The sequence below is a fragment of the Coffea eugenioides genome, chromosome 1 (genome assembly GCF_003713205.1).
Source record: "Coffea eugenioides isolate CCC68of chromosome 1, Ceug_1.0, whole genome shotgun sequence".
Classification (NCBI taxonomy): Eukaryota; Viridiplantae; Streptophyta; class Magnoliopsida; order Gentianales; family Rubiaceae; genus Coffea; species Coffea eugenioides.
The window spans coordinates 39,770,255-39,787,769 of NC_040035.1; the positions used below are offsets into that span (position 1 = coordinate 39,770,255).

Below are 17,515 nucleotides of genomic sequence, written 5' to 3' on the forward strand. Positions count from 1 at the left end.
CAAGTTTATCAAGTCTCGTGCCATAGATGCACAACTTTCAGGGCAAAAATTCTCACGTCATAGTTAAAATCACGTAAGTATTAGTACTTAACGACAAGTATTAGTATATTTGATGATGTAATTTTTGTCATTGGTGCATATTTTAATGAAATTATGATATTTTATCTAAAAAAAATATATATGTGTATATATATATACACACACGCGCACACACATAAAATATGCTTTATGGTAAGCAAAACACTCGCTACCTAACTTCGGAGAACCGTATTTAAACGCTCCGTTTGGCAAGAAATTGATTGCATGTTCAAAAGAAAGTGATCGAATATGTGTAGGTTACCGCTTTTAGTAATAATTAATTCGCTATGCTTCTTGGACAAACTTTTTGCCAAAGCATTTTTCAGATGTGTATTGAAAGTTGTCCGGTGCAAATTATGAGAATGGTCCATACTGAACCACTTACCCAATTACTAGTGTAATTATCCATTGAAATGTCTTCTTGCTTACAATTATAAACCTACAGATTCAGCCGCAAGGCTCTGAGACTTGAAAACCACGAGAAATGAAATACACAGCCTAACACTTGAAAACAAGGCTCTGAGACTTGTATTTTAGGAACCAGCCTAAAATACACAGCACTTACGACTGGAAATGAACCAAATCTTTTCCTTATTTCCACTCCATTGATAGACCTGGGCATTACAACTCAAGCTTTAATCCAACGAAAAACTTATCATCCAACGAAGTTCAGTAATCAGTTAATTTAATAGAATCACAATAGCTTAAAAGCTTTTTTTTTTCTGTCCAAACGATAAGATTTAAAAGCTATTATGATTGAGGAAAAAATAAATTATGCAAAGGAATAACATTAATTATTTCATAATAATAGGGGTAGAAAAAGAATGCTTTGCTTACCAGTTATGTAAATTATTGCATTGCCCTTCTTAAGTGCGTATGTGGATCCATTTCCTCGGTCGCCTTCGCGGTTTGAACGACTCTTCGACAATCAGTACAAACCATCTTGGTTTTCCTGTCAAGAACACGAGACCTCCCATAACTAATCCGAGCACTAATCCACAGCCGTATCCCAGGAGAACAGCTTTCCAAGTGAACCCATCAAAGAATTCAGAATCATCATATTGTTGTTCAGCTTCCCATGGCGTGGCTGGCGGTGGTGTCTCTGTATCTCCACAATCTTTAGTCAGCGGAAATCCACACAAGTCCAAGTTCCCTTGGTATGAATCATCTCCAAATGTATCAAAATGCCTTCCTCGTGGAATGGGTCCAACTAGACGATTTTCCGAAAGGTTTAAGAATTCAAGAAAATCCAGATTCAGTAGCTCCCTAGGAATGGTTCCTTCAAGTCGGTTCCAAGAGAGGTCCAGAGATTCAAGCATGCTCAAATTCCCTAATGCCTTCGGAATTGGGCCGCTGAAGTTGTTATGAGAGAGAGTGAGTGTTTGAAGAGAATGAAGGGATCCGATAATCTCTGGAATTTGTCCTTCGAATCTGTTGCTTGAGAAGTCAATTGCTGTTCGAGTTATTAGGACTCTTTCAAGACTATACTCCACCCCTTTGATAACCAAACCCACAGAATGGACGTAATAAGGTCCTCCTCTGCCAACAGATATGTACCCTGTCATATACTCAACTCCCTTTTGGTAATGCTTTGAACTTTTCATGGCTGTGAAGTTGCTGAGGATTTCCTCAGATAGAGCACCAGCGAGCTCGTTGTGGGATGCATCAATAATTCTCAACACAGGAAATGGACTTTTCGTCTGGCAATTGCCAATTGCTCCGTGAAATCGATTAGATCTCAATATTAGGACCTCCAGATTAGAAAGAATTTCCAACCAAACTGGAAATTTATCATCTATCTTGTTGTTCCCTAAATCAAGGAGTTCCAGACCTTCACAATTGGCTAAAGATCGTGGCAATGGCCCTTGCAATTGATTGTCATTCAGCATAAGAAACCGCAGAGAGTTGCCTTTTGAAAATGTTGTGGGAATGGTGCCAAAAAGCCTATTATTTCCCAAATCCATAGCTTCTAGATACTGCTGGCTGGAGTTTCCCAAGCATTGAGGAATTGGGCCAGACAAATTGTTATTTGACAGATCAAGAATCCTAAGAAGACTTGGGTCACAGATAGAAGATGGTATTGGGCCCTGAAGTGAGTTGGAACTCACATCTAGAGACGCCAGATCTGGAGTAACAGGTAGTTGGTCTATGGTACCAGCCAAAAAGTTATGCGAAAGGTTCAAGTTGTGCAACTTATCGAAAGTCTTAGACATGAACCAGCTTGGGATTTCACCATGAATCACGTTATTTGAGAGGTCCAGAACACCTAATCTCTCTGAATTTCTAAAAAACTCTGGAAATTCCTTTATCTGGCAAGAAGACAATCGCAAGTACGTGAAATCTGGATAGGAAATGCTCACATTGTTTGTAGTGTTCCATGGTGCTTCACTGTTAAAAGCGTTTTTTTGAAGCTTATTGGAGTCCACATACAAGTCTTGTCCAACCCCAACAAAATGGTTTGAAGAAAGGTCAAGGACAGATAGGGGCGGAATGATAAAAATTGATGGAGGAATTGAACCGCTTAGTTGATTACTGGAGAGATCTAAACGTTCAAGATGCGTAAGGTTAAGAAGTGAGTTTGAAATGTTTCCGGACAATAAATTGTAACAAAGTAACAGCATACTTATCTTTTGTGAATTGAAAAATTTATCTGGAATTTTACCTCTAAGAGAGTTACTATCTAGAGACAATTCAGTAAGCTGTGTAAGGTTGCCAACTGATTCAGGAATGACACCTGAAATTTGACAAAATCCTAGATCCAAAGAATTTAAGGACCCTATGCACCCAATTGAATCTGGCAGTGCAGCGGAGAAACTTGTAAGCGACAGGTCCAACTGCCTTAGAGAATAAGAAATGCTGCAGTTCAATTTCGGTAAACTAACAGTAAGATTCTCATTGCCACCCAACGAGAGAACTCGCATATTCGGCAGATGAAAAACATTACTTGGTAGATTATTCCAGTATCGCTGAGGTCTAGATACGTCAAAGATGAAGAAAAATTCACCCTCAAATCGAATGAAATGCTCACACCGATAAGCGACAGCTCTCTTAAATGGGTTAAGTTTTGAAGCATCGCTTCAAAATTGCTAGGTTCATATCTTAGAAGCTCGCTGTCAGAGAGATCGAGTGAAATTAGGTTGGACAGGTATGATATCTCTGAAGCAACTTCACCTTGAAAATTTGAATAGGAGAAATTGAGGTGGGTCAAACTTTTTAGCGAGCCAAACCGGTGTGAAATCTGTGAAGCAGTGCAACAGCGTCATCATGACGGCACAAATGATCTCCCAAGAAAGTGTAACTGATCGCTTCTTGAGGATGCAATAGAAAGAAGAAAAGTAAAGCACTAAAAAATGTTATTTGTCTCTTCATTCTTGCTTGATAAATTTATGATCAGCATAACGGTTTATATAAAGGCGCAGGGTGTAATGGTGGAAGTATGTGAAAAAAAAATTGACTTTTAGTGTTAATTCTAATAGTTATTACGTACGTATGAGAGCAGAAAGTTGAAAGGCGCATGTGGAATTAATCATTAGCCAACACTGTAATTTTAATGGACTGTTCTTGAGAAAATAATTTTAATGGTCAGAACTCATAAAACTATTGTCATTCAAAATTTAAAAAAAAATATATATATATTTTTAGATTTTTTTAAAATTAAAAATTTTAAAATTTTTTTAGAAACTATCAAGATAACTGTTTCTGAAATTAAACAGAACTAGTGTGATGCTTGAATTGATTTAATTTTCTTAGCAACTTTCGCGAAATTATAAAAAAAATTTCCATTATTTGGAAACAAACATTTTCGAAGGATACTACACTGAAGTTGTTTCAAATATTTCCATCACGCTCCTTTATTAAGTGAAATGTAACTATAATACTTTAAAGTAAAAGATTAAATTGTTATAAACGCTTGTAAATAAAAAAAAAAAAAACTTAGCTGCATGATTGAGTAAAAAATGCGGTTCATAAGAGAAAAGGTTAAGTGACACAGAACAAAAAATTGTTTAAATGATTTATTGTAAAACATTAGATTGTGTAACTGGCGATTTTTAGCAATTCATTTGAAGAAACAGATTGATAAGAGATGTTAACAGTTCATAAAAAGAAGTCTTTCTATAGAAACTTTCATACAGTTTAGAGAGAGAGAGGGAGAGTTGTAAGTGTTAGAGATAATGCTCATAAGTATCTTATTTTTGCAATTTAGGAGAGATTCTAAACCTTACTAGCTGCTTTAAGGGGAAAAAAAAAGCTCTTTGTAAAATTGTTTTAGAAAACTATAAGAAATTTTTTAGAAAGATGCATTTTCTTATACGGTATAAACTTTCATCCTGTTTCATTATGTGGTAGTTTTGATCAAAGGCCATTCTCTCGAAATAATTCTCCCTACCCTTTTTCTCAAAATTGTCGTACCATTTGGGGTGGAATTAATATCTGAAGCCAATTGAGCTGGTCCTCTCATTTTTAGGTCTACGCGGGAGTAAATTCTATCCAAGTTGCTTACATGAGTTTCACTTTCAAGTTTCAACATCCTTAGATTAAGAAGATACCTCTTAGTTAGTTATCTAACACTTATTCCACCGACCTCAGAAAAGTCTTGGCATGCTTAAGAAAAATTCTGCATTCCAACGTGCAAATTGGTATGAAATGTTCAATCCCCAAACCCCACCCCACCCAAAAAAAAAAAAAATAGAAAGGAAAAAAGAGGTTTAAACTTTAATGTATTGTTTATATGTTTGTCGTTCTGCATATTACCACATAATCCTCTAATGTTTGAAAATATCTATATAAGCCCCTTACAGTATTATGTAAAATAAAAAAACTAGATGTGCTTCAAAAAGATATATAAAAAAGACAAAAAATAAAAAAGGGATTGATGTTCTTTTTCTATTTTCATGGTCAGTACCTCACACTTATATTTTCTTTTGCCAAGTTAAATTAAGGATTAATCTTTCCTACACTGACAGTATATACACTATCAGCGTTGAATGAATGATAACTATGCAAAATTTGAATTTGAAATTCAATATTTGCACATATGTCATGAATCCAACACTGATAGTGTATACACCGTCAGTATAGGAAAGATTTACTCTTAAATTAATGTTAACTATTCTAGTGTTCATTTTCATAGGGTAGCATAGTGTGTATTCTTTCCAAATAGCAAATAATTTTGTTATGCTATTTATTAGAAGTTGTAAGTTGAAAGATGAAAACTCATTCTTTTGAATATAGCCTGCCGTATTAGTTAATAGCACAATTCTGCTATCTGTTAGTAGATATAGTCATTTCCTCTTACTAAGAAAAAATTAGTATGAATTATGTTAATTTTTTTAATGCAACTAGTTAGTAAAGAAAGTTTAATTTCAAAAAATTTACTATTTTGGGTTAACAACTATAAGCTTTCCTCATTTGGCTCATAATTTTTAGTTGAATATTATTCCAATTTCAATTTAAATGCAGTTGATTGATAAAAAAAAATTTAGCAGTAGCAAAAGATTGACTAAATTTCATGTATTTGTAACAGAAACTAAAAATTGAGCATCAAGAAGTCAATATTTTACTTTTTGTAACGCACAATGGCACATGTGCAACATGTTGTAAAAGAGCTAAAGTCAATTGTTGAAAATTACTTTATAAATGTGTTTATTATCCAAAGATATATTTAGGAAAATTTGAGAGAATGGATAATGGTGAGGAGGCTACTCCTTTAGAATTAAAATGCTATCCAAATGCTGTGCCAAATGGGTGTAAAAAGGATGTTACTTTCGAGTTTCAATAATGCAGGTTAGGGACTTATAACCCATTAAACACGCCAAAAACCCATTAAACACGCCAACGCCAATGATAATACTGTTGACTTACAACCCATTAAACATGCCGAGGACAATATCATCTTTTCTCCTTCTTTTTTTCCGGGAAATTATGTGTTAGTGAAGAAATTTCTATGTTTTTGGGGCTTAGTCGTTGATTCACGTCTTAACTCACCTTTTTAACTCAAATGTTGGCCACAAAATGTGAAGTCATACTATGATATGGGATTTTATAAGTAGTCGTATTGAAAATTTTAGTTTCTAAAATGCAGGGTCAATTCACAATATTAAGACAACTTATAATTGTTTGATACTGTCCCATTTGCAACGATCTGTACTGATTTTCCAAGATTTCATCTTTGCAAATTAATACAGACCCGGAGATCACAAAATTAGGAAGGACCAATTGCTGCTTTTGTCCTAAAAATGTCTTTAAATTGAAGCAAAAATGATCTTCCAGGAAAGAAAAACTGAGGAGTTCATGAGCCTCCAGTAGAAGGAAGAAAAGTTGGATATTATCAAAAGATTTTGTATCTGCATCTTTAGTTGATAAATTTTGTTCAAAGTTGTATCAACACAGTACCGAATACTAGTTGCACGTTTATACGTGAATTACTGGACTTCTCATAGTACTGTCTTGAGTCTTGACTCAGTCTTTGAGAAGAAATGTGGTCGAATTCAACTTATCCTTACTTTTATGGATAGTGGAAAAATAACAATGACTTGAATAATGTTGCAGAGCCTTCCGGCCATGCTCCTTCAAGACTTCCATGACATAGTTGACGAAGACTTTCTACGAATATTCTTGTTCCTCTTGTCTATATCAGGACCATATTAAAGTAGCAATTGAGAAACACAATTTAAAAGCTTAAAAGATTTATATGTTATGCATAGTGCAAACCATTCTTTCATTTGTCTCCAAATTTCTGGAGAATTTTCAAAGAATTATGGAGATAAAAGCTTCTGAAATTATACAAGAGCAGTGTGATGCTTAATTTGATTTTCATAGAAACTTTCGTGGATCTATGAAATTTCTTAATCCGGAAATATACACGTAATTAATACAAGATAGCAATTGTTTGAAATATTTCTTGAATGGTACTCTAATTTTACATGCAAAGTGTTAGAAATTTAGTTGCTAAAAAAGTTTTACAACTAAGGATTTATTGGCATGGTTGAGCAATAAAAGGGTTCATAAGAGAAAAAAAAAGTGCAGCAAAATAGATATTAAAATTTAGTATTTTGCATAACTCATGAAGTAGTAAGATATCCAGTACAAAATCAGTTAGATAACAAATATATAGTAGATTATGCGTAATTTTCTTCGATGGCAAAGGATCCTACTTTTGTTTCCCAATAATCTCTAATCCAAGCGAATGCAATTCATTAACAGTTAAATTTAGTTAGGGATATAGAGTACAATCTGGGTTCAGAAAACCTTGAAAACGACCTATTCTCTTTGGGCCGGCAAGACTTTTAAGTTTTGACTTTTCTTTCATCTTTTATAATCTTAGTTAATTTATAGAAAATACAGCATTCCTGCAATTCAATGTATTAAAGTTAAAAAGAAATAGAGATTATTCAGGCTAATAGTAAACTATTATATATATTTACATACATAAGAGTCTTTCTACATATGCTTTCACACTAATACTTGCACTAATGGAGCTTTATGATTCCTAGTAGAGACTTTTAAGTAGGCTAGTAGCCTGTTTGTTGTAGGTGGATTTGCACCACGCGCGAGCAGCTAGGATGCTCAAATTTAGATTCATAGCTATGGAATATCCACATTCATATAAAAGGAATATTTACATATATTTATATTCATACATAAGGAATATTAACTTCATAGTGAGTATATGAAATAATAATCAAGTGCAAGTAATAATAGAATCAAGATTATTAACTTTAGATAATGACTAGAATGAACACTAAATGATTGCCATGATATTAAATTTATGAACAAATTAACTAACTGATACCAAATGACGTTAAAGTAAAAGTGAAGGATAATTTTTTATACTGAATTTAAGAGCAAATAAGTAACTAATTGATATTAAGTGTACTTAATGTTTGAATTGAGTGTCATAAAACTTTCACGGAACTGTTAAATATTTTCTTGTATACATACATACATACATACGTGCATGCATAATACAAAGTAGCAATTGTTTGAAATGTTCCCTTATTATGACTTGTAAATGTATCAGAAAAAGCTGCAAATGTTTTGTAAATAAAGATTTATAGGCATAATTGAGAAATAAATTAAGGGGTTCACAAGAGAGAAATGTTAGGTAACATTGACATCCAAATTAATTATTATGAGTTGACCTTGTGCCTAGCTCATGCCGTAGTAAGATATTTAATACAAAAAGCAATCATATATATATATATACTAGGGAGGGACAGCCCGCGCGATGCGCGGGAATTTGGTGCTTGTGATTCAAGATAATTAATACTTATTTTTTAATATTTTGTAGTATAGGAACTAAAGTATGATGATTTTATCATGTGATTTTAATAGAAAAATCATAAGTTACATAGTGAGTCAATAAAAATAATGTGCAACGAGACATCCTTATCGTTATAATATATAAGAATCCGTTGCGATCAAAGGTTATATTTGAATTTCAATTGCAAAGATAAGGGTATTTTGAAAATGTAAGAATGTTTGAAGTACAATTGAAAAGTATCCAAAGGTCTCTTCTAAAACTTATCTAAGATGATAAAACATTTTAAAGTATCAATTGGACCCTTCATCTCTCGAATCTATATATGTTCGTGAAAGATCCCTCAAGCAATGCTTCTGATTTCTCCCTCGACTTAAACTCAACCTGAATTATCAAGTCAAGTTTATCCATCAATCACTTTGCGTCTAATCTAATCTAAAATAATTTTATTTTTGACTAACTATTTATATAATTTGGTGGGCATAATACGACTTAATCACATATTTCTTACAGAGATAATAATGTCCAAAAATGATAGATAGATAAGAAACTTAAGTGGTCTTTTTCAAAGTTTTGCAGAACTATTCAGATTTGGTGTTTTTTGCTAGGAGCATTTCTTTATAATCTCATAAATAAGTTCAAATCTGCATAATTGTTAAAGATCTGAATTAGAACTATCTTGATTATAAAAAATTGGTGCAAATAATATTTTCTAAATTTGAAATTGTAGAAAATGGTAACTAAAATCAGAAGAAATTCCTCATATGAATTCTAATTGCAAACTATAGGTAGAAACTGCTTAATGATATTTTCCAATGTTTACTTGTATAAGTATCCAATATAGCATTTCTACTTAATTGACTCGTTTGAACTATAGATAATAGTTGCTTCAATCAAATCAAGAAAAATTATTTATCATTGTACAACATACAATTATGAGTAAATGAATTAATACAATGCAATCAAAATGGTGTTGTAGCTAAAGCATTTAAACTCATCAAGTTCCACTACAAATTCTTTTAGATAGCATAAAAAGCAAATTTTTTGTATTTGAAACTATATAAACAGTAGAATACAAGAACGAGATCATAACATGGAAAGCAAATAGAGTGCAAATGACATCTTAGTACTATGTAGCATGATTAATTTTCTTTTTTAGTTTCAATGAAGTACAAAATTCTAAGTTAATAAATTTTAAAATCATAAAATTCCCAATTAAAATAAACACAAGCTGAATTCCAAATCATATTACATGAAAAAATAACTACTTGAACCATAACTGCTGGAATGTAGTCAACAGATCCCTGGAGTCAAGAACAATAGGAGAAAGTTCATGAGAAATAAGGTTATTTGGCTTAAATAAAGAGATAATACGTTGGCCGAGGAGGAGAAGATGATAAAATTGCTTCTCTGGTTATTTTAGAAAGTGACAACATTATCTCAAATTGTACTTTGGCCAGAGACAGAATCTCTGGAATCTACTAAGGGAAACAATACAATTAGTCAGTTTTTGGAATTAGAAGTATCAAAAAGCAAACTATATGGAGTTTTTGAATAAACCAATTATCAGAAAAAAAAATTACAATCGAAGAAGACAAACCCAAAGAACTCACCTCAATTTAAAGGAAAAGCTACGCATTCCACCAAATATTTAATAGCCATAATAAAACCAAAGGGGTGAAACTGAAAAAGAAGAAAGGGTATCGGCTAAACATGGGGGCATAAATATGATAATGATTGTTCAGATAATAATTAAGTTAATTAATTGTAATTAAAATCCAATTATGTAAACATCCAATTAATTCCGTAACGGATGAGAAAGGTTTCAGGAAATTGGAAGGCTTGGATGTTAGTATAATAAATGATTAAAAGGGCTTTTATGTAATTTTATTAAAACACAAGCTTAATTCAGATGTACTTTCTAACGCTCCTGACCAATATTGTCCCACAATTAACCACCCCATTGGACCGTAGGTTTTGTTCCTGGAGGTGGGGTTATACCCACAACAAGTGAAGAGCCCAAGCCCGCAGGTCAAGAAGCCCAGCACCCCTCCAAAAGGCCTCGGTCAGGTTGGAGAGACCACTACAGGCTATTAAAGCAGCCCCAGGACTTCCTCCCTAGCCGATGTGGGATCATTACAATCCACCCCCCTTAGGGAACCCAGCGTCCTCGCTGGCACACCGGGGTCGGGAGTCGGCTCTGATACCAACTCTAACGCCCCTGACCAATATTGTCCCACAGTTAACCACTCCATTGGGCCGTGGGTTTTGTTCCTAGAGGTGGGGTTATACCCACAACAAGTGAAGAGCCCAAACCCGCAGGTCAAGAAGCCCAGCACCCCTCCAAAAGGCCTCGGTCAGGTGGGAGAGACCACTACAGGCTATTAAAGCAGCCCCAGGACTTCCTCCCTAGCCGATGTGGGATCATTACATACTTGATACTCAACTTGACACCAAACATTATAACATACCAAATCTGCCCCTAACCTTAAATGTCTGAAAGGTTATATAAGTAATTATAGTGAAATTAAAACTATATTGACTTGTACTCAATGTTCCAATTACACTTCAAACACTCTCACATCCCCAAAATAGCCCCACTCTTGCGGTTGAAATCTAAAAACCTAAATTCGTTCTTATATAATATAAGGATATATATATATATATATATTAGATTATGAATAATTTTCTTTGATAGCAAATAAAAGGCTCTGTTGTTAAAATTGAAAATGAAGCATCCTACTTTTCCTTCTTAACAATCTCCAATTGAAGGGAATGTATATTTACAATTTTTGTCCGGATTACATTAAAGTGATCACTCTTTTGAAGGGCAACTTTGTGCTAACCATTTTTTTTTCCCACCTATTACAATTAGTTAGTTTAAGGGAAACAGGGATTAGTCTAGAATGGGTAGCTCCCGGATCCAGTATCATTTTCCTCCCAGTGTAATAACCGAATGCATTCCATGGAAGACCCATGAATCCAACTTCTACTCAACATTGTTGAAATTCCTACATAAGGCCCAAGTGACAAAAGTATGATTTTGTAAATTAGAATATGTTAGAGAGCATTTATGAAAGGTCAGAGTCTTGAGGCCCGACTGACACTCGTAATATTGCTTTGCATAGAAAAACCATTTTCCTTAGGAAATGGTTCTACGTCTGTATAATATTGGTTAGGCAGAAAATGGAAATGTAATTTTGTATTTATTCAACATATTAGTTTCTACGTATTATTCTAACATATGTTGATTTCGCTCTGTAGGAATTCACCCCATAGGATGATCTGTGATAGATTTCTGAGAATGCAACTGAAAGTGATGTAGTTAGCAAAGCAAATTACCCTAAAATATTTCCCTCAATTTAATTGTGGAAGATACTTGACGATTCAATGAATTTAAACTACACAATGTTAACAATTTGTTCAATTAAGCTCAAGCTCTTCCCTCCTGCTCCTCTCTTTTTTCTCTTTAACTAAAACTCCCTTCAACCTTCTTATGGGAGAGAGATCAGATTTTTCTAATTTTTGTCCATGGGAGATGCCCTCTCTATAGTTTCTTTTTATTTGTGTGAATAAAATCTCTTATAGGATTTTTTAGTGAGAGTTTCGTCTCAACATAAGATTGTCTAGTAAGAGTTTTCTTCTTTCCTAAATGACAGGTTGTTGAGCCTGTGCAATAATAAATACCTACTCGAGAAAAATACAGATTTTGTATATAGCGGTGAGTAGGGTCGAATCCACAGAGACTGGGGATAATTCGTTTCTTCTAGAGTTCAAAGTATGGGGGGGGTTTTTGGATTAAATGCTAACTAAATAATTTAACTGCAGAAAATAATTAATCAAAAGAAATAATTAGGAGAGCTCTAGCCAAGAGTACACTTCAGAAATGGTTCATGCACTGATCATCGATTCACAGATAATTCCACATTTATTAATAGATTGATTATAGTTGTCATACACGCGATAAACAACCAACATTTCCTTACTTTCTCGATAGTTAAGGTACGACCGTTAACTATTTCTCTAACCCAAAAACAACCGTAGGTACGACCGTATGATTTAATTTCTAAATTGCATTAAGAATTAGAAAGGCCCAATCCTAACTAACAAACACGCTACGAGGGTTTGTTTAAGTTAGATCGTATGTTTCCCTGGCATAAACCCAATTACGCCAGTTGCTACTGGGATAGAGATAACGAACAATTACGGATTCAATTACCCCTATTTAGCAAAATAGCCTATATGAATAATTAATTATTGCGCACTAATCAATCATACACAAGAGCTATAACAATTAAAAGCAGGAATCATATAAATACCAATAAATGAGGAAACGATTAAAATTAATTCGATCTCACAGTAATTGCAGAACCAAATCTTCAGTTGTCCCTTGACTAGAATTAAGAAGCTAGTTCTCCATTAATGGTTAATGGAGAACCAGCCGTGCAAATAATTGTTCCTGGCCAAAATCGGCCAACCAGCCAAAGCAAACAATTTTTCTCTTTTTTTCCCTGTCAAAAGAAGATCACTCGAATTTGTTGCTGGCTCCAGTCTTAATCCCGCGGGATCCGGCTTTTTCTCCCTCTAATCCGGGCAAAGCAAATCAAAGACAAGGAAATGCTAACTATTGCCTTTTTTTCGTCTCTAGCTACGAAGATGCTTAATTGATTGCTGCCGAATTTGCCTCCTCCCAATTACCTAATTGATTGGTTTCCTAATACCAATCCAACTCTTAAAAAGATTCCTATTATAAATTAATTTTCTCCACCTTTCCTTTTCCTTGAGAATGATCCCCCGAAATAAGGAGAGTCCTGGCAGCTAACAAATTAGGAAGTTGACTCGGATTGGGAGACTGTCCAATATGAATCCCGACCTTCTAGCCTTGAATGTAGGTCCCAAACGTACCACCATCAAATTAATTGAAAAATTATCACTTTTAATTACGTTTTGCTCATTTTCCTACAATTGGCACCATTAACCAAATATAAGTAGAATCTATCAATTAAAATAATATATGATTAAAATCAAGGGAAAAATAATTATTAATTTAGCAACAAATTATGACCTATCACTAAATCTTTTTAATGTGAGTTTATTCTATCCTAGAGATTTCTAGTGAAAGTTTTTTGATAATTTTTTTATTTTTCTTTTATTAGATATGAGTTTTTTAGATTTTGTTTATCGAATCTGAAATTTCTTGGATTTATTCGGCAAATCTCACTATAATATCTGGATTTGAAACAGTTAATCAGCAGATCTGGCGATTGACATCATGTACGGATGTTCGTAGATTTACAATTATTTTGTCTCATTTTTTAAATTTGGAGTTTTACAACGTAATTTTTATAGTTCTTCAGATTTGGAGTATCCTTTCTTCAAATATGTTCTTTGATATCTGTATATATTTGATGATGTAATTTCTGGTATTAGTGCAAATTTTATCAAAAAAATTCCACAATGTTAAGGGAATAGAGACGAGAGAATCTGTTGAAATCAGTTTTCAACCCCTATACTAAACTCATAAAGTACTGATCATAATTGTTGGCCCGCACAAACATTAATTCATATTTGCCTAACCTAATCACAGTTCTGCAACTGTTGGAAACTATCTGCTGAATTCATTGTTGGAGAAAACAACAATGCACAATATTGTAAATCTAATTTGATTCTTGAACATGCCAATGGCTCCGGAAATCCATTAGCTTTCAGACTCAAAGACTTAGAATGTTAAAGATTTTCTAGCCATGTTGGAACTTATATTATTGCTCCTGACATCAAGGATTTCCAATTTTTCACATTGGCCAGTGATCGTGATAGTGTAATATACCCCAAAAAAAAAACAAAAATTGTCCTTACTTTTTTGAGTAATTATGGTGGCACCCCAAGTCGTTACTTTCACACTCCATAATGTAGGATTGAAGTGGAATATGTTCCAAATTTAATTGATTTCAAGCTTTACAAATTTCATTAATTTGAAATTTTAAGATAGGACAACGCACGAGCCATACTGACATACTTTTGCCTTCAATTATAAAGCTACAGATAAAATGGCAAGGAACCATAAAGAAAAAGGATATACATGAGTAGGTTAATGAAGAATTTTTTTTTTTTTTTAAAGAGATGAACTGTGTAGCTTCATGTGTAGGTTACCGCTTTTAGTGAATGCAGGTATTCAATAAAAAAATGCACAACCAAAAACTTTCGATGGATCATTCTCATAATTTGCACCGGACAACCTTCAATACAATTAATAGTAATTATCCATTGAAATGTCTTCTTGCTTACAATTATAAACCTACAGATTCAGCCGCAAGGAAAACCACGAGAACCAAATATTTTCCTTATTTCCACTCCATGGATAGACCTGGGCATTAGAAGTCAAGCTTTTCAGACCTGGGAAAAACTAAAGAAAAAGGATAATGTTATAATTGGTAATTATGCAAAGGAATAACATCAATTATTTGATAATAGGGGGTAGAAAAAAAATGCTTTGCTTACCAGTTAAGTGCGTATGTGGATCCATTTCCTCGGTCGCCTTCGCGGTTTGAACGACTCTTCGACAATCAGTACAAACCATCTTGGTTTTCCAGTCAAGAAAATGAGACCTCCCATAACTAATCCGAGCACTAATCCACAGCCATATCCCAGGAGAACAGCTTTCCAGGTGAACCCATCAAAGAATTCAGAATCATCATATTGTTGTTCAGCTTCCCATGGCGTGGCTGGTGGTGGTGGTGCCTCTGTATCTCCACAATCTTTGGCCAGCGGAAATCCACACAAGTCCAAATTCCCTCTGTATGAATCATCTCCAAATGTATCAAAGTGCCTTCCTCGTGGAATGGGTCCAACTAGACGATTTTCAGAAAGGTTTAAGAATCCAAGAAAATCCAGATTCACTAGCTCCCTAGGAATGGTTCCTTCAAGTTGGTTCCACGAGAGGTCTAGAGATTCAAGCATACTCAAATTCCCTAATGCCCTAGGAATACCACCACTGAAGTTATTATGAGAGAGTGTGAGTGTTTGAAGAGAATGAAGGAATCCGATAATCTCTGGAATTTGTCCTTCGAATCTGTTGCCTGAGAAGTCAATCACTGTTTGAGCTATTAGGACTATGGTTCGAAGTCTCGGCCGAGTCGTCACCGTCTCGGCCCCTACCGATACGATACCGTGACGAAACGATACCGAGATACTTGACTCGCCGAAAAATCGGCCGAGACGTCACCGCGATGGATTGACTCGGCCGAGTCACTCCGAATTATCCCGAGTCAAGACGAGAAATTGGCCGAGTTACACCGTGACGGATTGACTCGCCCATTTCTTTTGCTATTTTTTATTATTTTTGTTTAGCATACTTTTTTTATATTATTAATAATTTTTAAAATATTAAATACTTTATAATTTGCGTCTCACCGAGACCGCGACCAATATGCCGAAACCGATGTGGAACGTTCCAGGCCGCGACCGTGACCGCGACCACGACTTTGAACCATGATTAGGACTCTTTCAAGACTGTACTCTGCCCCTTTGATAAACAAACCCACAGAATGGATGTAATAATAAACTCCAAAGCTTTCTCCCGTCATATACTGGACTAATTCCTTTTGCGGATGCTTTGAACTTTTCATAGCATTGAAATTGCTGATAATGTCTTCAGGTAGAGAACCAGTGAGCTCATTGTGGGATGCATCAATTATTCTCAGCCGAGGAAATGGACTTTTTGTTTGACAACTGCCAATTGTTCCGTGAAATTGATTAGATTTCAATACTAGGACCTCCAGATTAGAAAGAATTTCCAACCAAATTGGAAATTTATCATCTATCTTGTTGTTCCCTAAATCAAGGAGTTCCAGATCTTTACAATGAGCTAAAGATTGTGGCAGTGGCCCTTGTAATTGATTGTCTTTTAGCATAAGAAACCGTAGAGAGTTGCCTTTTGAAAATGTTGTGGGCATGGTGCCAAAAAGCCTATTATTTCCCAAATCCATAATGTCTAGGTTCTGGCTGAAGTTTCCCAGGCATTGAGGAATTAGGCCAGACAAATTGTTATTTGACAAATCAAGAATACCAAGATTATTTGAATCACAGATAGAAGAAGGTATTTGGCCCTGAAGTGAGTTGGAACTCACATCTAGATACACCATAGATGAAGCAACGGGTAGTTGGCCTATGGTACTAGTCAAAAAGTTATGCGAAAGGTTCAAGTAGAACAACTTATCAAAAGTCTTGGACATGAACCAGCTTGGAATTTCACCAAGAATCGTGTTATTTGAGAGGTCCAGAAATACTAAACTCTCTGAATTTCTAAGAAACTCTGGAAATTTCTTTATCTGGCAAGAAGACAATCCCAAGTACGCGAAATCTGGATAGGAAATGCTCACATTGTTTGTAGTGTGCCATGGGGCTTCGGTCTGAAGAGGGTTCTTTTGAAGTTGATTGAAGTCCACAAACAAGTCTTGCCCAACGCCATTAAAATGGTTTGCTGAAAGGTCAAGGTGAGATAGGGTCGGAATAGTAAAAATTGATGGAGGAATTGAACCAGTTAGTTGATTATTTTGCAACCGAATCTCTGATGGTAACCTATTTTTGAAATCTCCGATTTCTCCTGTCAGTTGATTACTAGAGAGATCTAAAAAGTCAAGATGCATAAGGTTGAGAAGTGACTTCGGAAATTTCCCGGACAATAAATTGTGACCTAGTGACAGCGTACTTATCTTTTGTGAAATGGAAAATTCATTTGGTATTTTCCCTAGAAGATAGTTACCATCCAGAAACAATTCAGTAAGCTGTGTAAGGTTGCCAATTGATTCAGGAATGACACCAGAAATTTGAGAATATCCTAGATTCAAAGAATTTAAGGACCCTATGCACCCAATTGAATTTGGCAGTGCAGAAGAGAAACTTGTACGCGATAAGTCCAACTGCTTCAAAGAATAAGAAATGCTGCAGTTCAATTTTGATAAACTAATAGTAAGATTTTCATTGCCACCCAACAAGAGAACTTGCATATTCGGCAGATGAAAAACATTACTTGGTAGATTACCTGTTATTTTAGTATATGAGAGATCTAGATACGTCAAAGATGAAGAAAAATTCACCCTCAAATCGGATGAGATGTTCACATACGAAAGCGACAGCTCTCTTAAATGGGTTAAGTTTTGAAGCATCACTTCAAAATTG

General features: G+C 34.7%; 3 protein-coding genes across 3 annotated transcripts; all 3 read right to left on the reverse strand.

Moving 5' to 3' along the window:
* Nucleotides 1-591: 591 nt before the first annotated feature.
* On the reverse strand, nucleotides 592-2,999 carry LOC113772458 (receptor-like protein 7). Its single transcript, XM_027317054.1, has 2 exons — nucleotides 916-2,999; nucleotides 592-692 (listed from the first exon to the last, which is right to left on the reverse strand). Exon 1 carries the CDS (start codon nucleotides 2,997-2,999, stop codon nucleotides 945-947), a length of 2,055 nt encoding a protein of 684 aa, XP_027172855.1. The 3' UTR covers nucleotides 592-692; nucleotides 916-944.
* An 11,537-nt stretch (nucleotides 3,000-14,536) lies between these two features.
* On the reverse strand, nucleotides 14,537-15,653 carry LOC113772466 (receptor-like protein 9DC3). The gene is made up of 3 exons (XM_027317068.1): nucleotides 15,650-15,653; nucleotides 14,837-15,489; nucleotides 14,537-14,741 (listed from the first exon to the last, which is right to left on the reverse strand). Exons 1-2 carry the CDS (start codon nucleotides 15,651-15,653, stop codon nucleotides 14,840-14,842), a joined length of 654 nt encoding a protein of 217 aa, XP_027172869.1. The 3' UTR covers nucleotides 14,537-14,741; nucleotides 14,837-14,839.
* A 91-nt stretch (nucleotides 15,654-15,744) lies between these two features.
* On the reverse strand, nucleotides 15,745-17,343 carry LOC113772475 (receptor-like protein 32). The gene has a single exon (XM_027317078.1). It carries the CDS (start codon nucleotides 17,341-17,343, stop codon nucleotides 15,745-15,747), a length of 1,599 nt encoding a protein of 532 aa, XP_027172879.1.
* Nucleotides 17,344-17,515: the final 172 nt, after the last annotated feature.